Source organism: Scophthalmus maximus, chromosome 18, assembly GCF_022379125.1.
Source record: "Scophthalmus maximus strain ysfricsl-2021 chromosome 18, ASM2237912v1, whole genome shotgun sequence".
Classification (NCBI taxonomy): domain Eukaryota; kingdom Metazoa; phylum Chordata; class Actinopteri; order Pleuronectiformes; family Scophthalmidae; genus Scophthalmus; species Scophthalmus maximus.
In genome coordinates, this window is record NC_061532.1 from 9,900,288 (window position 1) to 9,925,614 (window position 25,327).

The window sequence follows — 25,327 nt, forward strand, 5'->3', positions numbered from 1 at the left end:
GCAGATCTCTCTTGCCTCCAACATCATCACACAAACACATGTACACACACTCAGTCTGTGTGTGTAGATAGGTATATAGATAGAAAGATAGGTACTTTATTGATCCCAGACCAGGTGTATGCGTGTGGGTGTGCTTGCGTGCATGCATGTGTGTATGTGTGTGTTCTGATGTATTCACTGGAGCTCCTTGCCTTTAACATGTCACTCGGTGTTCTAGCATATGAATTCTCCGTTAATGCATTCGGGTATGACTGAATGTGTCACAAGTGTATGTGTGTGTGTGTGCGCGCGCGTGCACATGCGTGTGTTTGTGTGTTTGCCAGGCTCTCTTGAAGCATTGTGTTTGGCAGGTATGAATGATCCGGTCTTGTTTCTCGTAGCCTTCAGCCTGGTGCAGCAGGCATACCTGAGCCTCACACTAATGGCTGTCTTTTGAACCTGCCATAACTCTTCTGTGTTTGTGCGCCTGGTACAGTGGTAAATTTCAATGAAGAAAATGCTACGTCATCTTTCTAGCTTTTGCCACATCATTTGTATGTTGTGTGCATGTATACTGTCTGTGTGTGTGTGCGTGTGGGCGAGCGCGTGTTTGTGTGGAACTGGGTGCATGTTTGTATTTTGTTTAAGCACACAAGCCCAGCAGCAAAGTGGAGTTGAGTCGGGGGAAATCACCCTTTTCTTTTCCTTTTCTGTCTTTGTGAAAAATGACCATCCTCTTGCAACATGCAGTGCACACACACAAACACACACATACACACACACACACACACACACACACGCACACACACAGACACAGACACACAAACACAGACACACAAACACAAATAAACACACTGCAGCAGCTCCCACAGTAACACCAGGAAAAACATTAATGACGCTGCTTCACATTTAATCATGATTAATATTTTTAAATTATAGCTTTTTCCAAACATTTGATCGATGCCTGTTAAGAAAATGTCCATGTTTCGATGTACTTCTATCATTTAGCTTCTCTTTCTCAGTACATATACTTTGCTTATATGGCATGTTCAGAATGAGCTCACTGCAGTCCACCTCTCTGATTTATAGGACAGGGCCTGCAGTTACCGTAGAAACCAAGGTTGACCCGTGGAATTTCATATATAACAACTGAATTTTAAATAGAATACAGATTCTTTCATTGTCATTGCACAGAGTAAAGCAAGATTAAGTAACAATTACATTGGTGAATTCAGACAAATCTGACAAGACTTTAAAAGAGAGAATTTGAATAATATAAGAAAATATTTCTCATTTTAATTATAACAGTAAACTTATTAGTGTATGTATGGCTCATCATCCGGGTCTCCCCGATGCATCAGGTCTGCATAATAAATGCTTCTGCTCCAGACAATATCTGTCCCCTGACACCTAATTCCTCCAGCTCTCAAGATTTCCACCACACTGCCAAACTGTTTTTAACACTGTCCCTGAGAAGGAAGCGTTTTTTATTCTCTCTCTCTCTCTCTGTTCCCTCGACATTTTGATCATTTGAAAATGTTATGTTAATTAGCATATTATGTAAGATGGTTGTATTTATGTCGTTTATTTTTCAGTGGAGAGCCAGACGCCCTTACAAATTACTCGGAACCCCTCAGAGTCCTGGAGGCCATGGTAACCGCTGTGCACAACAATGTCCAGAGTGGGTAGGTTATCTTTATCTACTCACACGCTGACATGAAAACCATTAAAAAAACAGACACTATACTTGCAGAATATATTGCTCTTAGGGACATTTATTTCTTTCTGATCCCGAGCGCCTGAACATCATCCGAACGAGTATTTGTTTTCGAGTCATGCATCAATCACACAAGCTGCTCTCTTAATGCTCTCCCTCTTCTCGGCTCTATTCAAATGCCAGTAAGATGTGTGTTAATCGAATCATAAAAGGCACCTGCCAACCTGTTTAAGGGCTCTGGGCTTTTTTTTTTGACGCAGCACCATGTTTTCTTTTCTTTCTGTTTTCATTGGCCAAACAAATGGACCTGTAACAGAATGTTTTCTAATTGACTTTACTTACTGCAGTTACTGTATGCACAATGTGACGCCATCTAAGCTTCTCTCCTTCATGTTTGGATTAGAGTAACAGTTTCTAGTCTAGAAAAAATGTCAAATTAATGAAAAATGTCCATCACAGTTCCCTAACGCTGAAGGTAACATCTCAATTCTTTTTGAAGATGACATCAAGCAACATTTTTTTTGCTAGTTCAATAGCAGCCGAAATTGCAAAAAATGTTCTACTTAATATCACAAAACACAAAGAAGTCATCAAATTACAGATCGCATCACATTTGTGGCTTTTTTTCTTCTTTTTTTGCTTGAAAATATTGGTATTTCAGTTCTAGTTTGGATGGTTTGAACAATAACAGGTTTGTAGACAAAATAACCTCTGCACATTTCTTTTGTTGAAGTTTTGATCAGACTTTCAAAATGTTCTCTGACTTCTACATTCATTTTTTCACAGGCTTGGGAAATGTGTCCAAGCCTTTTTAGAATAATCTCTCCAATTTGCCTCTCTATGTTTTTCCTTATCTACCCCTCACTCTACCTGTCTGTCTCCTCCTCTCCTTCTCACCCCTCTCCCTCAGTGACAGCTCAGTGACCTCCGATGACCTCCTGGCTTGGCTGCGTCCATTCTGCGGAGACTCCTCGCTACCTGTGCGGCCTCGGATCGATGTGCTGCAGATCCTGGAGAGTAACTTCAGCCTCCAAGACAGCGACGTTCGCCTTCTGCTGCTCTACAGAACTCAGGCTGTTCTCAAACACCGAGAGGTAACAGTGCACAAATGCTCTGACACATGCACTCATCAATATCAAAAGCCCTCTAGGATTGACCCATTATTTTTGCGCGTGGGAGGTACAGACGGGGGATGGGGTGTTTTGATGAGTGCCCATTATCATCATTACCACCTGACATCGCCTTGCTTGCCAAAGATAAGCAGCACCAGCCATGACATTAGGGATGTTATTGTGATATACATGATCAATAATTTAGTTAAAAAAATTTAATGGGTTCCCTTCCCCTGACAAGGGATAAAAAGCAGATTTATTTTTCCCCCGGCAACCGATTGATTGGTTAAAGAGTGAGTACAATTCAAGTTGACCGAGATTTTCTTTGGTTAATTACTGCCATAAAAATGTCAATTGTGCATCTCAAATTTTACATTTAGTGTTTGAATATGTGTGTTCTATTAAAGATAGAATCAAAGACACACAAGGCTTTGGCTGAGATACACGCACACCTGCATAAGACTGTATACCAACAAACCATAATAGTGAAAGGAGAAGGTCTTGTTTTCATTAGGTGATGTTATATCGGAAACACATAAGAAAATATTAATTACCTTTGGAAATAGTTCACAACTTAGTGTCTTGGCAACGAAGATCAGTCGCCTATATGTCTTCCTAATGGAGATAAATGTTTGTCTTTGTAAATGTTAAACCAACACATACCATCATACCTTCATATATTTTTAAGGAGTTTTCCATATATGTGTTGGAGCAGGCTGAATGTTTGCACGTGTGTATACGGTATTAGCATGTGCAGCTCTGCCTGTGCCCTCCTCCCTCCCTGCTGAAACCCACCGTCAAGCGGCTGGTCATTAAGTTTCCTGAGTGACTAATTAATGGCCCGAGCTGGTTAATTAATGTGTAAATGTATGCGCACAGCCGTGGGCCATTGTCAGCGCAGGTAGACAGGTGTGTGGGCCCAGGCTCTTTAACTAATTGGGTGAACTCCCGACATTTGGCAGGCTCTGACGAAACGCGCGTGCGCGCACACACACACACATACGCACACACACGCACACGCACACAGGGGCAGGCGCACACGCATGCTCTTAAGGGAGTGTACACCCAAGGGATCAGTTAATTAATCTTGTAAGAAGTCTTGGTGTAAGAGCGAGACTCGTTTCAAATGAAGTGCCACTTTCTCTTGTCTCTCCCTAAGGCAACCAAAATGTCTTATTTAATTTTCATTAGTTTAATTTTTTTTTGTAGGGCGGGGGGGGGGGGGGGGTTGTTTCATATCCACAACTGTACTGACATACGAATCATAAGCTGTGCACAAACACATTTACATTAGCTCACGCTATTATTTATCACATTTTGCCTCCTAATTGGAGCGACACTTCATTGTTTGCTGTCGCCGGCTGAAGGCGAAGGCACAGTAATCATGTAGCCTAGGCTGGTACCAACCGAAAGCAGACCTGGCGCTGATGGCAGCACGTTTGTGCCCCAAAGCCGTGCCATAGACTTAGTAGTGGCCCTCTCTGACCTCCTCACGTCAGCTTACAGCCAGAAAGAGGGGAGCAGGAGAGGGATATGGTGTGTGGTGGAAAGGAGGGAAGGAAAGAAGTTGGTATTGTTCCCCCTCTGTCCCACTGCTCCCTTAACTAATCAGCACAGCTCCCGTCTAACTGTGTCCCATACGCTACCCAAGAGACACACACATTTACACAAAACCACTGGATACACATTCACACAGACTGCCTGCTGTGATTTCCATGACAACCGTGCTGTCAAGCCGTGGTATGTGAGGGAAAACTGATGCTAGCAGTATGTTGAAGCTGGAGTTTCTCTCATCTTTGCTTTTCCGCCACTGTCTGTTTTCTGTTCTGACAAAGGCGTCTGATTAGCACTGTCGTCTGCGATCAAAGGCAGCAGCAAAACTGCTATACGAGCTTGCACATTCATGCTGACACACACACACACACACACACACACACACACACACAGACGTGAGCATTAATACTGTCTAAATCCACCATCTGTATGTTTTAAGTCATAAAACAGAAGTAACTGCACAACAAGGTTCTTAAAAATGAGACCTCCCATGATCTCATCATCAGTCGTTTCTCTTTCTGTATGTCCTCCTGACTCTGATGTGTAAGTGTAAAACTCCACCTCCCCACTTCTCCGTGTCCTCGATATCAAGGGTACTGAAAGGCCATTGATGAATCAAAAGCCGAACGCAAAACTTACTTCATAGAGCTCCAAGGGTTATTATTTTATTTATTTATCTGAAAACCAACAGACAGGAAACTAATACTTCAAAGTTTTTTTTGAAAGTTCACGAGTGAGCATAGCACCAAAATGAGTTCATTGATCATCAGAGAGAAGATTATACGAGATGAAACTACAGACTTTTAGTTGATCATGTAATTATTCAGGATCAAATTTGCTGTCATTTGTCCATTATAATATGCTACAAACCGGCTTGTTAAATTGTCAATGATAAATCGCTCACATTATGCAACACTTGCATTATATTCAATTTTTTCTCTCTCACTTAAAACCAGGCACAAGATTGATGTGGAAATATACACTTACTTAAAATTCAATATCGGAGCCCGGAAACTCAATAATTAACACAATAATTAGTTGGGACTTGTGAAAATGCACTCTATGATCTCATCTAAGGTTGTTCATGAAATATAATAACATCATATATGTAAATAATACTTCTAGTGACCTGACCACAACTGCTGACCTTCTGGCGGAGGGGACGGCACAGAAAGATAATCATGATATTCTTGTCCAATACAAAAGGATTCGTTTCCTTTTCGATTTTGAATTGATTCAGAAGTTTATGCTCACTTTTAAGACCTTAAAGGACCTCGCTCCTCTATACCTTTCTGATTCATTGAGCCGGTATTTACCCTCTCGACCGCTGAGATCTGCGGATGGAGCCCTGCTGGCTACTTCCATGTCACAGTGACAAAGGGTGAATGAGCTTTCACTGTTAGATGCCCTCACACTATGGAACTCTCTGCCGGCGGAACTCAGACACACAAAAACTTTAGCTGCTTTTAAATCTCCCCTTAAAAACTTCAAGCTTCTGAAAATGTGCGACAAAGGTTTTTATTTATACCGTTGCTCCTATTATTTGATTCATTGTTTCATTGTTTTCACTTCCTCTGTACTCTGCTTGCTTTGTCTGATTTTATTTATTTTTATAAAGTACTTGTTAACACCACTCTGTGTGTAGGTGCCCTGCTGATACAGAAACGGAGCATAGGACGCCATGTAGAGAGAACAGATCAGTTTCCAAGTGCAGAAAGAGAGAGATTTGTTACTATAGGCTCAGACTCTCGGACCTCAATTTTATGTCTCTGCTCAGAAGCATTTAAAGAAATTGTTGACATTTTTGGAAATATCCATACTCACTTACCAAGAATTGGATGAGAAGATTGATACTCTGTACACTAAATATGAAGCCAGTTATCTTAGTTCACCTTAGCACAAAGACTGGACACATCACACTCAGTCCTACATTACACAATTCTCCAAACTGCATCTTCTAAAGCTCATTAATCAGAATGATGCATCTAATTTGTTTACATGTTTTCTTTGTTAGTTCACTACCACGAAACAGAGCCAGGTATGTTCCCCCTTTTCTGGTCGTTTCTCATTTTCCATACAGACATGAGAGTGGTAACAATCCTCTCGTCTAACTCTCAAAAAGAAAACATAAGAATATCTCCCAGAATGGCCAACTATTCCTTTTAAGTTGAAGCGAATTAACTTAAATTTGCAGGTGCTATTAAAGCTTTGTCTGGTCCGTGCATGTTCTGCATGTAAATAATGTACTGAATTTGTATTTGTTATCTGTTCTCGCTTGCTGCTTTTGTCTGATGAGTTGCCAGCATGCTCTCTGATCTCAGACTACAGGGGCTTGCTGCCTGAAATAATGTCAAACCACCTTCTTAAAAAAAAAAAGAAAAAAGGATCCCTTCCATTCAGTAACAGAACTTATTCCTTGCCAGATTTTGATCACGGATCTGTGATTATCACAACTGATTTAGCTTAAAGGTTATTGGCGCTGAAGCTTTCTCCTGGTTTTCCTGTGTCCCGATGACCAGGTTGCGTGTGTTTCAGGCTGCATTGTAAATTCCTACAGATCTGATGCTGTGTAAACCTCCATTCTTGCCTCATTGTCATTCCTTGTGCCCTATGCTGTTTGATACTATGTGGAGGAATCCTCAGATCCTCACAATGTGGTTAACTTCTCTTTACATTGACCATCCAAGCATCCTTCTCCTCAACACATGCCTGGATCTGCTGGTTTCCGTCCATTTGATTCTATCCGGGATGTTTTGGCTTAATTTTTTACAGGTGTGAGGAAGTGGAGTCGCGTCCATTTTTATTTGCAGTCTATGGTCTTTACATCCTAATACATAAACAGTGACTGACATTTTTGTATTTTACATCCCAGACAGACAATCACATGTATTTCAGCTTGCCATCCTTTGATAGGAGCAGATGAATGCTATAATGATGGATGCTGTTTAGCTCAGCGGTGTCCGGAACGGGTCAGGCCGGGCCATGTCAGTGGAAAGGCCACTGCATGATTCACAGCTGCTGCCTTCACGCATGCACGCACACGCACACACACACACACACACACACACACACACACACACACACACACACACACACACACACACACACACACACACACACACTCACACAGCGAAGGTGGATCGGAAGGAAACGCAGAGGGAGACAATCAGAGCGAGGAGGGAGATAATGATGGATCAGAGACATAAAGAGAGAGATTCAGAGATGATGATCCCACTGATTCCAACACACACTAGAGACCTAAAAAGGGGAACGTATTAATGAGCCCCATTGAAATGCTGACATTTAGGAATTGGAAGTTTGGGTGGTTTCACGGCTGCTACTGGAGGAGAGGAAGACAGGGTGTGAGAGGTGAAGCCTGGGATAGATTTTGTGACTTCATTTTGGATGATTAGTCATAACAGCAGAGCGTCCAAATGTCAACACTGTCAAGACCGGACGGTGTGTTTTGTCGGTGTGCACGTCCGCGTGTGTATTTTGTGAGTTTGCCCTTTATGTCACTAATAACAACACTTACATTTTTTTTTTCATAGCATTCCACAGACAATGTATATGCATGGGTACACGCACTTGTAATGCATGCCTGTGTACACTACATGCTTCCAAATGTAATGCCCTCTCCGCTGTGGCCATGATTTCATAGCGTGAAGACAGTAATCACTGTGCTAAATCCCATGGCAGTGCTAACATTAATGCCCACAACAAACACACATACAAAAACACACACACACATTAAAAGGGAGGTGAGCCCGGTCACCGCATCAAGGTCTTCACACCTGCGTGCACTCTAAATGTTGCAGAGCATACGGGGGAAGGTTTCAGGGAAAATCACGTATGCACGAAAAGTCATCATCGCAGCTCATGGGCGGTGATCACTGATTCATGCTACAAGCCCCTCTTCCCCTGTCAATGTCACGGATCATTTGCGGTGGTGTTTTGCTGTTTGGCCTTGCAGCACGGTATCTATCTAATATGGATGAACCGAGCTGGGCAGAGCAGAGAACACCGTGCTGTGTACTATGTTTGCACTCTGTGAGCTTCTACTCTGCAGATACACCATCTCCAATCCCCATGTTAACCCTGACCTAGTCCTTTTTTTTCCCTTTACCTTTCCTGAGGAAAGTCTTCGTAGATGTGACTTTAACTTTTAAAAAATCCCATTTATTGCCAAGGGGTGATATTTGGTGATTCTTGTTTCTGATTACAACTTCCATGCAGTGTATAATTTCTTTCTCAGCCTTCCTCTCATCTTTTTTTGCATGACCAACCATGTTTCAAGTCCTGCGTCTCCTTTTTTTCTCTTTGTCTCATCCACAACATCTCCCACTTTCCTAGTTCCTTGCTCCACCTTTGTTTCTCTTTCAGTAGAAAAATAGGTTGTTGATTTATGCACCAATTAGAAAGAAAGTTACAGAATTCCATTATTTCTTGACACAATGGTATATCAATCAAACAATCAATCAGATTTTATTTATTTAGCACTTCATAGAACTTTTCGTACAACAAGTGCTTCAAATAACATATTTACATTGGCATGAGGTTTTCAAAACCTTAAGTTTTCATTAGTCTACCTGTATTAATGGAAATCCATGTTTACAGTATATAAGCTTACATTTTATTTATGTACGTGCCCGTGTGCATCTCCCCTCCTGCTGTACTGCAACATATCTAACTCCACCAGCTGTATATTAAATATTAAGGCTGTCGTTTGAAGTATGCAAAACCATATTGCCGTGATAAGCCGCAGCCGTGACACATATCCAAGAAAGACGAGAGGAAGCAAAACAAAAAAGAATTGCACAGACGGATGGGGTACTTTTTTGTTGCAACAGCAATATTTGTTTGATATGACAGAAATATAAACAGAAACACCAGTGGGAGTGTTGTCGCTTGACAGAACAATGTGTTATCATTAGGCCCCTGGGGTGCGCGCGCACACATTTTTTCAAATGAGAAAACTGAAGAGAGCGTCAGTAGTCCTCACGTTAGGGATTGTGGGGGGTGTAGGGGGGACAGCGATGTCCAGAGGTGAAGGCCAGGTGGAGAGGAGAAGCTATGCAGAGAAGCGGAGGAAGATGTGTCTGATAAAAATGAATGATCCTGGACTGGAAGGAGAGGGTTGTACAAGAGGAGAGAGGGAGTAGTGTTTCTTTCCAAGTAGGTAAATAATAAATGTGATGGGGTTCAGGAATCTTAGGGCCACACTCTAACGCAACAGATCAGGGGTCACTATTCTGATAGCCAAGCCCAGGCAATGATTCCTCTTGTTTTGTCAGCTTTTATCTCTCCCGCTTGGTTCCCTGCAAAAAAAACCCTAATGTATGCTCCAGTTTTAACTCGGAGACAGCCGAGAAGAGCGCTTCACACACACACACACACACACTCTATCCTCACGGTGGGATCACTGATGAGTCAGTCAAAAAAAGCACCAGAGAGTAGGCAGTGCAATAACATAAACAAGAAATGAGGGGACGTGGAGAGGGAGACGGACGAGAGGAGAAAAGAACCCGAGGACAGTTGAAGTGATGGGAAAGTGGGCGGCTCTGAGCCAGATGAGAAAGAGGGAGAGAGATGGTAAAAATGGAGATGGATAGGGGGCACTGGGGCCCAGTAATCTTTTTTTTATGTCAAGTTCTTTGCTGTGCTGTAGCAGAGGCTTTACTTAAACTTAGATGATTCAGCCTGAGTGTGTGTTGTGCATCTTAGCTTAAACTTCCTCTCACACCTGGATCTGAAGTTGTGTTTTAACCGGTCGTATTTTGACATTGAAAGCATTTAACTTATTCCAATCTTGAGTAATTGCACGTGTGCTTCTGCGTCGAGCCTTGTGGTTTTTGTGAGTCAGCGCACGCACACGTAACGTCCCCACTACCTGGCCTTCCTCACACCTCCCGCATCAGCCTCTATATGCATGCACGATCAAGGTTGGAGTCTCGGCGCAAATTGTTTAATATTAATATATACCGTAACGGCAGCTCATGTATGTGCTTAATATTGATGCCTGGTGCCGTGGCGTCATGTCAAGCAGGTGTGTGTCGAGATAGTCTCAAGCTACGAGCTCATTCTCTGCTCCTGACCTTGATCCACTCTTTTCTAGTCGCTCCCCTCCCTTCGTTTTGTCGTCAGCGTAGAAGCCTCTTCGCTTATCTTCTTTCCCTCAAACTTTGTATCCTCTCTTGAGGGATGCACCATCATTTTACTACTGTGTGGATTTAACCCAGACCGCAAGGTAGAGAGTAAGTCACAGCACAACAAAATATAGGGACAGGTCAGAGAGGCTGTTTGTTTGTCATTGCACTCCACTTTGTGTTTGTTTTCTTCTCCACAGGCATGTGTCTCTATCTTTGTGCTTATGTTCCCCCCTGCATGTTTTATGCGTCTCACTTTCAAGTCGTAATAAACTCCCTAACCCCGCTGCAAGCCCTGAGGCTTTGCCCTTTTGGTGTTTTTCTTCTCTCTGCTCTCATTTTGTCTGAAACCTGCACTCTCTTATCATCCCCGCTCACTTCTGCGGCATCGTTCATTCTCTCTCGTGCTCTCCCCGGCCCTCTCTCTCCCCTTGTGAAGTGTGCGACCTCTGCAACTTTATTCTGCCCGTCGATGGGGACATTAGCCGGAGCAGGTCAATGAATATTGATGAGCTCATTCACAGCCCGCTCGGTAAAGGCCAGACACAGAGCTCTCCAGATCCCACAGCTCCATCGGCATTCCCAGGCTCATACACTGACATGCCCACATCCTGTGTTCTCCCCCTCCCCCTCCCCCGTGGATCTCTCTCTCTCTCTCTCTCTCTCTCTCTCTCTCTCTCTCTCTCTCCCGCTCGGGTCAAGGACTGAGGTAATTGCCAAGTCACACAGAAGATTATCTAAAGGGAGCCAAAGTTCAGTTGTGTTTTACTAACAGCTCATACAAATTCAGGAAGGAACGACACTTCCTTGACTTAGCTTGGAAAGGCCAACAATCACGGTACCTTGATTGGTGCATTGCTGCGTTGGCTGTGATGCAGATATTTCTTCCCAGGACATTGTCCCTAAAAACAACCATTAGCTGTCATCATGCTCTTATTTTGTTAAATGGTTAAAAGATATTCAGAATAAATGCACAACAAAAACTCAAAAGGGATGAAATGAAAACACTCAATTCTTTCTATCTACATAGTTTTTTCTAGGTAACCTGAAAACCCCATTTCTCAGCTATACTGCCTCTGTTGCCATGTTGGCAGGAGGACGGGAGAATGGGTCAAGTGTCCATGTTGAAAACCAGCTCTCAGGATGAGGATGAAAATAATGATTTATCCCGTGGAGCAAACAGCCACAACATTTTAGCATCAGGGAACCTGAATCTGGAACATGTCATGACAGTCTTAATTATAACATCTCCTGAAAACAATTACAAAACAAGAAGCTGGATAATGGAAATTTTAATTCGGCAAACTGACACCGTTAAGTGATGAAGTTGACACTGTAGCATTTTTCCATGCTATGATGTTTAATAACATCGAAGCCATCTTCCAATTATCCCGCTGATTTGAGGAAGCGGTGGAATTGACAGGTCTCGCCGTCGTGGTCCGCAGCGGTAATAAGATGTGACGAGTGGCGGGGAGCGCGCCGTCAACACGGGCCGTGATAGTTGCACTGATCATTAACCTGTTTACCACAGAGGTGATGATTTGTTCACCACATACTTTAACAAGTCAGCCACAGGGTCAGCTGCTTTCAGTCGCAAAGACACGTCCTCTAGGTCTGCATGTGTGTGGCGTGACACAGTAACTGGGGGGTAAAAGGGACTTTTGTTGACTTTATTCTGAGGTCTTCTGACCATATGATTGTATGTGTGCACTGCATGATGCTGCTCACCACCTATCATGTCTTCTGAGAGAAGTGGTAATAAGGGTCTTTTTCCATTACTTGAACGTCTCGTATCAAGTCCATTTCAGGTTCCCTGGGATGTTTCGAAGCAATCGACACTGAAAGTCTGATAATTGCCATGGGCTTCATCTAAATGTACTTTCACTGCAGTTGAATTATGTCGGCAAGTGTTTCCTTAGCATGCAGCAGAGAAGCTATTGTGTAGTCGTATAAAGTGAGTCCAAAGGTCTGTGATTTAGCCCCGTTAGCTGTGTGGCTCCATAGATTGCAATGTGGGTCTGTTGGTTTTCCGCTTTGGTTCAGACTGAAATATCTGAGCAACCATTAGTTCAAGATTTTCTATCATACATTATGTCTCAGTAAGTTGCATGAGTAGTCCTCTGTGTGCCAGAGTGTCTGGGGGCCCGCGGAAGTTGTCAGCCTCTTTAACACCAGTTAAAGAGGCTGACAACTTCCGTGCCCCTAGCGTTTCCAGGTAGCTCCTATTTCATTGTTGGGCTCCTAGCGTTAACCAGCGGCAGTGTTATCATCATGGCTGACTTGATGCCAGCCGCCTTGCAACTGTCCACAGCAGAAGAAAACAACAACTTATTGATACCACCAGACATTTTTTCAAATTGGGATTTCTAAGTAGGCGGTTTGTGTTACGTACTGATCTAATAGAAAGCAGCAAACAGCATGTCGTTTTTGAACGATCCATTGGATATTTCCTGCCACAGGGTGTTTTGTTTGGGCAGACGTGGAGGCTGAGCTGTGACCGTGTGCTCCTTTCTAAAACTAACCTCTAATTAGAGCTATTGATGTGAAAAAGTGGTAATTTTAAAACTTTGAACAAAGTACAACTAAGTGGCTCGACCCGGCAGCACTGATTGTTGTGTCTCACAAGTACTGGGGTGTTCCTCCGACATCCCCCTGCTGATTGTGGGGATTGAGCGGTTTGTCCGCAATGTTTCTAGCCTGGAAACAACTTGGGTTGTATCTCATTTGGATTGTAATCAGTTTAGTCACCAGATGACTCAGGTACAGTAGTAAATTTATGGATTTGTGGATATCCACTTAAACAACTGGGGGAAAACGATTTGACCCCATAACACTTAGCATGTCAGTCAAAAGTATTTTTTAAATTATGGTCACTGTGGCTCTAGGACATGCCGCTTCCCCTTCAAAAACCATTCAAGATCCCAAGTATTCTAAGATTGCTGTGTTAAATGATTGATCAAACACTCTCTCTACTTCATCACACGCATTCGGTTGAAACGACATGAAATTGTCGGCAATTAGCGGCACTGTGAACACCATGCAATTTGAACCCTGGCGGAAATGTGTTTGAAGTGCCTCTTCAAGTTGAGCCCTAATGAAAGCGCACTAATAATGATGACAAATTAGTGGGAAATTGTCCAATTTGAGGCAATAATTTCAAGCCCAACAACAAAAGAAATTCTCCATATACGCATTTTTTTTTGTTCTTCTTTTGATTCATCCAATCAATCCTTATGCTTCTTACTTTTCAGAATATCACTGTGTAAAAAGGCGCACCAGATTCTGGTTGATGTAAACATGAACTGGTAATAATGTAATAAAAAGAGTTTAAAATGTACCTTTATTGTTGAAGACAAGATACAACAAAGGACAATCAATCAGCCAGTTCGTCAAGCCAAGGGTATGACACCCACCAGGTTAATTCACCAAGCATTTACCCAGTGATCATTACAGCCAGAGAAGCCCTTCAGCACCACCACGGAAAGACAAGTGACAGTTCTTTATGAGTCCTAAGAAATCAGGCGAATACACCAGTCGTGTGACGACAAAAGGAAATAAATGCCAGTCACAACCTCTTTCACCAGGTTGGTAATTGCTCAGTGTGCTCTGTGAGGGCTTGACCTTGAACATTAATGTCTTTCAGGCAGGTGTTGGCATGAAATGGAATCCCCAAAGAAATAGCTTAAAATATTTTTTTATTGAAAGTAAACACCCTAATGTCTTTTCTCGTTCAAAGTGCTTGTGTTTTGTGGGCTGCCATTTGACTCAGCCGACAAGTCCAAGCTGATTTGTCTACATTAATCAAAGTGACAAAATTAGCAGAAGGCACATGGAACGTCGGCTTGAATTTCAAATTTTCTGTGCATGTTGGCACAATGTTCTTTGCAATAAAAATGGTAATTTTATTTAATTGGTCATTTGTTTTTGGTTTGCAGAATTTGAAAACACACACCGTATAGTAGCATTACAATTTGTTGTTGGGTCTTTCAGAATTCCAGTGGATGCTGTGTAGGTTTTGTGTGCCCAATGTACCCTATCAATACTTTTTTTATATATATATATATCATGTATTAAATGTTTTTCATGTTTCTTACTGAGATAAATATAGAGAAATAGTTCCCTTAATGACATCAAGCTGTTTTACATTTTTCGCCCAGGAATTTAATTACTAACAGTCAAAAACAAAGCATTAATCAGAATAAATAAAAGTCAGAAATGCCTTACGCTCCCCTTGGACCCCATATATACACATTTTCATCTCTTAGCTGTTGTTGACAAATTTCCCTTTTGCATACAAATAAAAATACCTCAAAGTCTGGTTTGGGGCTCAAATCACTGGATATGCACCCTCAAGGTTTATCTCTTGGATATTTAGTGTATAGCAGGGCATTGTACATTCAGAGTGTGTGTCTAAATTTATCCACGGTGTTACCTTCAAGTGTCACCCGCGTGTTGAAAGCAGTTCAAATTCAAAAAGACCACAGCAGAGCACTTTGATGTTGGAAATATTTATTTAGTGCGAGAGTTTATTCCTTAAGGAAAGATGGCGACGGGGAGGGAATTATTTCACAGGAGATTGTTGAAGCTCTGCTTCATTGGCATTCGGCTGATGGGTTTTGAATGTGCGTGCACACCTGTGTGTCTGTTTGTATGGTCCTTATTATTTTGGTGTGTATGTGTGTGTCCCTCTGACAGAAGTATCATGCCAGTAACTCCCAGGAGGAAAAGATTACTCCACTTTCATCAGTCTACAAGTCACACACACACACAAACACACACACACACACACACATCATTTTGCTTTATGAAAGGAAAATGCATCATCTGGATAGTTTCAGTTTCTTCTCTGCCTCACACACACACACACACACACACACACTTTCATCCCTTTTTTCCCTCTCTATTTTATTATCATATGCTGATAGCAAGGTTAGACTGCACTGCAGTTTTTAATCAGTGGAAAGATGCCCTGTCACACTGCACAAGCTTTTCGGGCAAACTACTACACGCTCAGTAATTGCTGTTCATCTTATAGAGATGTGCATGCGATTGTATACTTGTACAGCTTTGTAAAACTTCAGAAGTTATGATATTTTTAAGTAAGCCTTAATCAGTAAAAGCTCTCAGTGGTATGGTAAAACAAGTGTGTGTGTGTGTGCGTGCACACGAGAGCGAGCAATAATGCGGCTTCTGGTAACTTGTAGTTGTCATTTTTAATTTCCTTCAGCCTGCGGTTAATGGCGTCAAACTTGCTACTGAGGCTTACACAGAATTCCTAACTGGACACGATGCGGACGAGTGTGCGAGCAAACATCCGATTGTTTCAGTGTTTCCCATTGAAGTTGTCCGAGCTCACTACGTGCATCTGCGAACCGGCTGAGGGACAAGTCGCTTCTTTGGAAAAAAATGATTCACCCTGGCTCCATTTATGCAAGTGTTACGCAATTTCCCCTCTCTATTTAATCTTAATATGTAGCTAGATTATAATACTTTTATTATATTTTGACATAACTTACGGTTAATCAGTACCACTCAAGAAAAAAACCTTCCCCTCACCCTTCTACTTGCAGTGTATTTGGTGTATCTGGGCAGTTTTTCGCGGTCCATCTGCCTAAGTTCACTTATTAGCTGAATGTATGGAAGAATTGAAAAAGCTGCAACGACCAGACAGCAAGATGACAACCAGCATTGTCCATGTGTCCACTTTTATCTCTTCAAGAGAAAAAAAGCTTTAGGATAGGGACTTATCAGTGAGTTTTGCAAATATAACGCAATCTCAAGTAATGCTATTAGGGGGCTCGCTGGGATGTAATCTTACCCAAATCCAATAAAAAGCCACGAGATAACTGCCTACATCTCTAAACTCTTGAGAGCCTGATCCGGGATCAGCTTTCCTGTCACAGTGTTGGCTGACAGTCTCGTCCCTCCCTCCTCTTTCTGCCCTTCTGCCCTCCCGTTCTTTGTACAACACCACAGAGGATATGTTGAGTTTAATCACTAGGCATCATTAATTACCATCCTTCCTTGTTAAGAAAATAAAAGCCCTCGCAGCCACATAGTAATTTTTTCAGCAATTTAATCTGTGGTCTACTGTAGTTTTGATGAATCTGAGTGTGCATCTTTGGCTGTTTGTGTGAGAGGATGGGGTTTGTAGTATTTTAGACGAGTTGGGGTCTTTGCAGTGTGTAATGTGTCTTGCAGTGAGAACATGCAATCAGAATATTAGCAGGGAAATCTGAGGCCCTGCCGCACCCTTGAATTTTGCAAGATGATGAATAAATGGGGCCATAAAACCTATAAAATGCTTCAATAGCTACAACGTGTTCGGTATTCAGCGTTCATAACGTGCAGGCAGTAACAATGATGAACGGGCTTTGGGTTGCAGTTTACAGTCGGTGATGGATATGAGAGCTTCAGATTGCAGTGAGGGCTTTTTTTTTTTACAGGTAGTTAAGATTCCATTTCTGTTTCCCAAAATGACCTCCATTTCCCGAGGGTCCTGAGCCTCAGATTTACTAATTTATTGCTCCGTCCCCCATCATAAGGCGCCTCACTACAGCACAATTTAGCCCCGTGTTTTTATGCATAAATTGGTCTCAGAACCATTAGGAGTATCAGATGCTAATTTAAGACATCATTCCTTTAGCGCCAACCAAACATCGGCTATTGGTTAATCCTATGACCTGTGGATCTTAAATTTTTTTGGGGGGATCCATCAACATAAGAGCCTTTATCAACATTTTAACTTGCCATGAAGTTTGACTTCATTAACAGTTAAACCTACAATACCTACTGTAGCATAAAACAACTCGCCTGCAGCGCTCTACTGTGGCTTTTTCAACAAATACTGTATATCCCGGGTGTGCAGTATATTTTGTTTAAAGGCTATGTAATCCAGTTTTGTGGACACAACATGCACATGCAGTGTTGCGTCTATTTTTAATGTTTAACTTCAACTGTGTTTAGAGCTTTTCTACTGATAAAATATCACCACGCCTTATATAGAAATCCAGTCATATAAAATGTGAGAATGCTACTGAGGCTGAAACTATGTTTTATGAGTCTGCCTGCAAGTGTGTGTGTGTGTGTGTGTGTGTGTGCGTGGGTGACAGAGCCCGTCTTGGCAGCAGCCATGCTTTGGCAGGTTGTAGTTTTCCCCTCAGAAATCAGCTGCTCTCTGAACTGTTAAATCACACTAGAAGCCAACCTTTGAGAAGAAAATTAATTACTTTCCCTCCTCCGCCTCCTCCTCCTCTCATTTTTTTCCCACATTAACCCTCCTCCATTCCTCGTCATTATCTCCTCTCTCCCTCACCGTCTCCATCTCTTCTCTTTCTCATAATAGTATAGAATCATTTTGGCCAAAGGTGACATTTCTTTAGACTAACCCGTAAAATGTGCCATTAAGAGTGGAGCCTTGTTCCTTCCCTTCACTGCCTTACTTGAAGTTTGAACACTCTGATACGAGTATGGATTGACTGTGTGTGACGGCACAGTTTATTCAGGTCTCGCCCTGACCGAAATGTCTAGCTCACAAACTCCACTGCAATCATTAGGTTGTCAGGTTTGTGGAGGGCATGCTTCATTGAAAATCAAATAAAGCTGCTCTCCTGGTTCTCTGATGTTTCTGTTGGATAGTGGTAGTGTCCAAATTATTGGATTTCTGAGATGCACTTCTCAGTGGATGATGCTGGCATTTTGTATAAATTTTATCCAGAATATTGCACATGTAACAGGATTTTAAAGACACAGACCGGTTTCTTAATTTTGTTTATTTGTTTTTTATTGTCAATGAAGCACCTTAGGATTAAAATCTTTACAGCCGGCCTTTTGCTTTTTGGTCTCAAATGTATTTACCCTTCTCACCTTCCTGCGTCCTCTCCACCTTTTTCTCTCCCAGTTCCAGATAGAAGACGTCGAGGATGAGGACAAACGATTCGCTCTCTTCCTGGAGCTGCTGGAAGCCGCTCAGAAGTGGGAGGACTTTCAGCTTCTCATACTCCTCCTACAAGCATGGCCGCCTATGTTGAACGAGGAAGTGTAAGGAAGTTTTTTTGTTTTTTCATGGTTCATGGTTAGAGCAATTATTTGAGATTCTGCTTATTTACAGTCTCACTGATGCAAATATTAGATAAAACTAAATTTTAAAACATTTTTTTTCTCATGTAAAGTTATAACTCACTTAAATTGATAAACTATTAATTTGCTCACAATCCCATGTTTAAAATTCGTTAGCAATTCTATCATTCACAAATTCAAACATACAGGATTAAGAGAAAGTTCAGAATTATATATTAGTCAATGGGCAGACTCAGATTGCATGCAGAATACCAACAGTGTAGCAGCAGATTTACTTTCTGTCCTTTCTTACCCCAGTCTTCTCCTCTGTCAGTGCATCGGTGCCCATCAGCATCTTCACCGAATGTCAGTTTCAAAGTTAATCATGTTTGCAACTGCAACTAGTTTGGGTCAAAGCAGCCTCTTATTCAAGCTCAAACTCCCGTTGGTGACAGTGGTTGTTCAGTCCACCGCTTTCAACAGGGTTTAGGTGGCAGCTTGTTTGTTACCGAAACCAGGGACACACACAAAGACATTGACGCTTTAATATGCAGCGCCCGTGCAATGTGTTTCTCATTTCAGTGAGAGTGGAAATGGAGAACTGTGCCTGTAATCACTCTTGGGCATATAGACGTTTAGAGTTGGAAATGAATACAGGTGCCCTCACAAAGTGTCGGGCTCTGGGCTTTTTTTTTGTGCACCAACTGGCTTCTTATGAGCCTCAGCCAGTGTTGACTGTATGAAGTGCATAATGATGTGATTGCTCTTCGCCTGCTCCATTGTCCTCAATTAAAAAAGTGAGGAGCTCTGAGACAAAACAGGGTTGCGCTGTCTGGAGTTTGTCCTTCCAAACTGTTTGAAACACCGTCTGCTCGATCAAAGCAGACGGTGTTTCAAACCGTTTCGATCAGCAGTTTTAAGTCGAGTTCTTGTCCAGGAGCTGTTTAAAAAAACTTCTGTGTATGGCTGAGTTTGCTTAATGGACTCTGATGACTGTTGATCGGTTGAGGGGTAACATTTACACATGTTCATCACTGATGCATCAGCCAGAGAATTCCCAGCGAGCGAGTGGGCGTGTCGATGGCGGTGAACAAAAACACTGCTTTCTGCAGCAGAGTCGGTGTAGTGTGTGATCCCCCATCCGTCGCCGATGAGTCACATATTGTGAACAGCACAACGAGTGAAAGTCGCATAGCGTGTCCGAGGCATAAGGCTCCTGAGTTCCTGAAATGCTCCCAAGGCACCTGGAACAGTTTGTGCTCTGGGAAAAGGCCATCAGTTATGGAATAACTTTTCAACTCTGTTTGGGCCATTTTTTCAAGCTGGTGTTGTTTCATCTGATCCAAAGTAACAGAAAGCAGCTTTGTGTGGAGGGGGGAAAACAATTTACTGACAGCGAGACGAATCATGTGTCAAAATGAGAAAGAAAATTTTTTTGTCGGAGTTGCGGTACTGCGAATGAACGGATTGAAAAGTTTCGGGGTGAGGGTGAAAAAAAAGCTATTGTTTATCAGAGAATGTTTAATAAAAAAAAGTAGAGCTGTCATTGGGCTTGTGAGAAGTGATTGTCCCTGAGAAGCAGTCAGAGAGAGAGAGGATTAGGTTTGGACAACACCGCTGCTTCAAGTTCACCCCCGGATATTTCACAGACCCTCCTCTGACTTTGTGAGAGAAACAGCTGTAATCAAACCAATGCGGGGACAGTCAGTCTGCTATAATCATTTCTTCTCACTGAGCTGGCGGACTGTGTTCGAGATTTAAATGCAAACATAATGCAGAGTACAAACGCAGCCTCTGATTATGGATTTGTTATGGTGTTTTTTTTCCCTCTGGTCTCTTTGGTCGTCCTCATTTAAATCACTCAAGGTAATTTGCAGCAACACGCACTAACTACGCTGTAATATGCCCTGCCTCTTTGAATAATAGAAGCCTGAAATTTTGAGGCAGATCTGTGTTAACTGTGCATTTTATACATACGACGGCTGCTATATCCGGCACTCATAATTTGGGACACAAAACTCAGAATAACTTAACCTTCAAGTGGTGAAGACCTGAGGGTGTTATCTCTTACATGGTCAACCTTTACCACTTGTCTGACTCAGCATTTTCATGTGTGTGTGTGTGTGTGTGTGTGTGTGTGTGTGTGTGTGTGTGTGTGTGTGTGTGTGTGTGTGTGTGTGTGTGTGTGTGTGTGTGTGTGTGTGTGTGTGTGTGTGTGTGTGTGTGTGTGTGTGTGTGTGTATACAGATTGATGATTTGTACCAGTAAGAATACAAAGGCTGTTTTTCGAAGCTATAGTGAGTGTTGCATCTCTGAAGCGTATCCTTTAGTCTGCATAAATCGAGTCATGATTCCAAGCACGAATGGGGGCTGGCTATGACTCACACTGCACCCGGTGACAGATTTGGCGAGCGTACAGACACTTGAGTCACATTCGGGGGTACCTCCCATAACCCCTGGTAAAAGCCCAGGAAGCAGCCGGGTGCCAGCAGTGCAAGTGGACTCTGTTTGCTCCCGTGGCCACATCATCTGAAGGTGAAGCAGCTTGTCAGGCTGAGACTTATAGCTGCATGGAGAGCTGGCTTTCCTTCTGACAGACTCTCACAGGAGCCCTGCCATTCTCATTTTGGAAGCTGTCTCTATCATTTCTCTCACACACACACACACTCTCTTCTTTTGCAGTTATACATAGAGACACTTAGGACCTTACCACAGGGCGCCCTCCTTCTAACAACCCTAGTTAGGGCACACTTCACCGGGCATCATCCTCTTGAAAAACGTCAGTTTCTGGTCATATAACCGAGGATTTTTCAGGATGTTGTCATCTAACTTTTATCTTGTGAAAGCAACTCGTAGAGTAAGTTCAAATCAGATTCCTCCCCTCATCTCCGACCTCCTCCTTTTCCTTATGCTCCTGTTCAATATTTAATGTGCTGCTCGTCATGTTGATCACATACAGTACATAACTTTCACTAGCATATTGAAGCCTATATTTGGACGACTGGAAGCATGTCGTCCCCCCCCCCCCCGCCCCTGTACAGACGTACTTTGCAACTTGTTTCTGATACTATAGATGAGTGACGGTTCTGTTTTAACTTGGGTTAAAGAATTTTCCTCCTTACACTCAATGAATATTTGAAGCCGCACCGAGGCTCAACATTTTTGATTGTATTCTCTTTCCTGAGGCTTGGCACAGCTTTAATAGGAGGCCTTGGCTTTGGATTGACAACTGCAACCTCCATAACCACTAACATTAGTGTTGGACGGCATATATAGGGACTGACTTCTCGGCATGCTAATTATGATGCTAATAAAACAACCAAGATCTAATTACCAGATAACTAGTTGTTCTGTGGTTTCCATCTTTTTTCCCCTCCTTGCCTGATATGTATTCGTAAAGATCAATGAGGGTCATACTTCCCTTGTATTCCTGGGATTTTCTAGCCTTGCTGGGAGTTAATCGGTTACTCGGGAGGATTCGGCAAAGGTTTGGAAGAGCTCATAGAGGAAGAGTAAAAACAAAGTGGCACTTCTCACTGCTGGCAGATGTTCCCTGGTGTCTCACACAGACAGGAAGATGAAGCAGCATGTAGTCGTTCAATATTAACTGCAGGAGCTTTGTGGTCAAACATCTTTCCTCCTCACTTACATGTCAACATCAGAACTCATTAGATCGTCCGCGAACCTTCTGCATAATTCTGCCTGCCTTCAAGGGAGGTTGATGCTGTTATTCTTATGCGGCTTGTGTATTTCTCTTACTTGTAATATGCATTTTCATGTGATGTGGTGTACATACAGTAGTGGGCTGCAGTAACCTGTTCATTGCCTAACAACATTACCATCAGGTGACATATAGGACCTGGGATTTCACATCATGATATAGATTTTACTACATACTGTTTGTTCCGGTCTACAGGATATATTTTTATTGATACATATATTGCAGATGTGTACTTCTGTACTTCGAATGCTTCCATTTGTACCAGTCTGTATGTTTTCAGCTCAGCAGAAGACCACACGCACTCACATTCACAGCTCTGTCTTGCTCTCCGTCCTCCAGGACAGAGTCGGAGCGTAACCCCTGGGTTGTGCTGACCTCGACCCTGCTGACCCGCTGCCAGGGGCCAGAGGTCGGCTTGGACCTGGGTCAGCAGGTAGTCACCATGGTGCGCACTCTCTATAACACCAAACACAAGCTCCATGTGCAGGTAATCAGAACACACACACACACACACACACACACACACTGAATACACTATTTTTGTGTAACAGCGAGCTGGAAGGTACTGAGGATTAATCAGTCCACATTACTTGTTCGAAAGTAATTTCACCTTCGCAGTGTCTGATCACTATTCTTGTCTTAATCTGCGAAGAGTCAATGAAGACCAGTTGTTTGAATAAAAGTTAAGAGCACTTCTTCCACTGCTGCAATACTGCGAGGATTGTGAAAATTCATGCTTTGCCGCAAGATTGCAATCCGGCCTCAACACATTATTCAGTGTGTCACCGCTGTCTGTGGAAATACGGGAGTACGCCTGTTTGCATTCACCTGTACCTTAACACAGGAGCCTAAAGATATTAGGCACGTAACCCACGGCAACGTGTTAGCATCAGCTCAGTGCTTTCTGCGATGCACTATAGACCCGAGCTGCTCTTTGATATCTGACGGCCCCTAATGCTATTCATGCCCTGCTGAGCACCATCGAAGTGGTTCACCTAATGCCATTCTGTATGTATAGCTCCAGCTGACTGTGATATTAGTTTAGCGTAAATGCTATTCAGTGTGAATAGGCTAGTGTCTGCCTGGCTGTCTAATATTAGTGTGGGGAGGGGGGTGGGAGGTGAAGAAAGGGGGGGGGGGGGGGGGGGGGGGGGGGGGCTTTTACTCTCTTCTGAAGAGCTTTAATTTGAATCTGCTGGAATGAAACTGCCGGAGCATGGGGGAGTCAGATTGCATTGTGATATCCATTTATTACGGGATGGGACAGGACTCTGTGTGTGTGGGTGTACACCCTTTTAAAAGTATTATATGTCTGTGTGTCTGTACAGTATATACACATCGATTAACCTTCACTGTGCCTACTTTCTTCTCCCTGTCTCCCGCTCTCCCCTTTTGTTCTTTCCTCCTCTTTGTTACTCTGTCTTCTGATTACATTTCCCTATTTTCATCACACTTTTGTATTTATCTCTCGCCTGCTGCTTTTCGCAAATTCCTCCGCTTATCTATCCATCCCTCCTCCTCCTCTCTCTGTCTCCCTCCCTCTTTTCTCTTCCTCTCCAGTGTATCAGACACATAGCCACCCTGCTGCTCCAGAACCAGCCGAACCTCCAGCAGCCTGCGCTCAAACTCATGGCTGAAAGCGGTGATGAGGAACTGCTGCAGCTGACTCTGGATCAGATCAACAGCATGACGGCAGTAAGTGTCATTGTAGCAGTTTTGTGGCACATATTCAAATGGAGACTGAGCGGACCTGAAAGTCTGAACCAAGGTTCATGTCTCTGTTACATTGTGTACATCTGCTCCGATACATCTGTATTAGTCTTTCTGTTGGAATGGAGAAGATGAATGAACTAGTTCATTTCGTCAATTCCATTGCCACTGTCACATTGGGGTATTACTACCAGCATCACCAACTTCAGGCGCAGAACTCAACACTATTTTGAATGTGTCGAACGGTCGTCCTCGTCTTTCAAACATTATACAGTTGGAGTGGATTTTGTCAGAGGTGAACACTGCAAGCAGTCCTGCGAAAAGTGCAATGTGTTACCATGGCTAATTATTTTATTCCCTTCCGCTTCTTTTTCTTATGTCAATTTCAATGTTTCATGCTGTCTCAACTTACTGCAATTGTCAGAACTATCCAAAATGTGTTATCACACTGCAAATGAACCGAACCATTCAGCTTGATCCAGACCAAGACTTGGTACCAGACATGGTACCTTTCACACCTGATATTTTAGGTAGGTGTGAAAGTGCCCCAAGAATGCAACTTATGATTAAGTTTTGATTATAACCACCAATTAATATGTTAATAGTTTTAAACATAATTATTTAATCATGACATTTTCCACAACCCAAGATGACTGCAGACGTGATGGAGTAGTCTCATCTGTTCCCTGACAAGTGGAGCCAGAAATTATTAAACATCATTACTGTCCTTCTTGAAAAAGAAGGAAGTTGTTCAAAAGATTCTTAATATAAAAAAAAAATGTGTTCATCCTTTTACTAACTGTTCTCTAGTTTCGGGAAGCCATAATCAGATAAGAGAGTAATCGTTTGAGACCGTGTGGGCCACTCTCCACTGTTTCCCAATCAGATAAGCAACTGTCACAAAGTAGGTCTATCAGACCCAACAGACCGTCCCTTTGTTCCTGGATCAGATAAGAAAAAAGCCTCACTATTAAGTGACAGAGAGCCTATTAAATGAAACGTTACGACTCTTCTGTATTGTACACCTGAGCAACACACGGCTCTGAACCCACAGAGAAAGGAGAGTGGGACTGAGGGGGGAAGGGTATTGAAGGTGGTAAGAAAAATGATATGCAATGAAGAGTGAAGGGTGTAGGATGAGAAGAGGGATTACAAAGACAGAGCAGATGTAGGAAAATGTGTGAAAAGTGACCAAGTCGGAGGTGACGAGGACACAGCCGGCTGCACCGCCTGACTGAAGAGAGGGGAGACGGAGAAGATGGATCAGGGAGAGATGGAGCAGGGTTGTGTGAATGCAGTGAGACAGGTAGTGTTCGGAGCAACACAAAAC

The 25,327-nt window shown here is 42.8% G+C and overlaps 1 protein-coding gene across 1 annotated transcript in view; it reads left to right on the plus strand.

Annotated features, from left to right (window-relative positions):
- nbas (NBAS subunit of NRZ tethering complex) overlaps positions 1 to 25,327 on the plus strand; it is a 129,819-nt gene that overhangs the window by 96,014 nt on the left and 8,478 nt on the right. Inside the window, exons 48-52 of the mRNA XM_035617330.2 lie at positions 1,575 to 1,664; positions 2,607 to 2,790; positions 18,409 to 18,548; positions 22,627 to 22,774; positions 23,848 to 23,982. Of these exons, the coding sequence (XP_035473223.2) occupies positions 1,575 to 1,664; positions 2,607 to 2,790; positions 18,409 to 18,548; positions 22,627 to 22,774; positions 23,848 to 23,982 (697 nt within the window). The remainder of the gene's footprint in view (positions 1 to 1,574; positions 1,665 to 2,606; positions 2,791 to 18,408; positions 18,549 to 22,626; positions 22,775 to 23,847; positions 23,983 to 25,327) is intronic.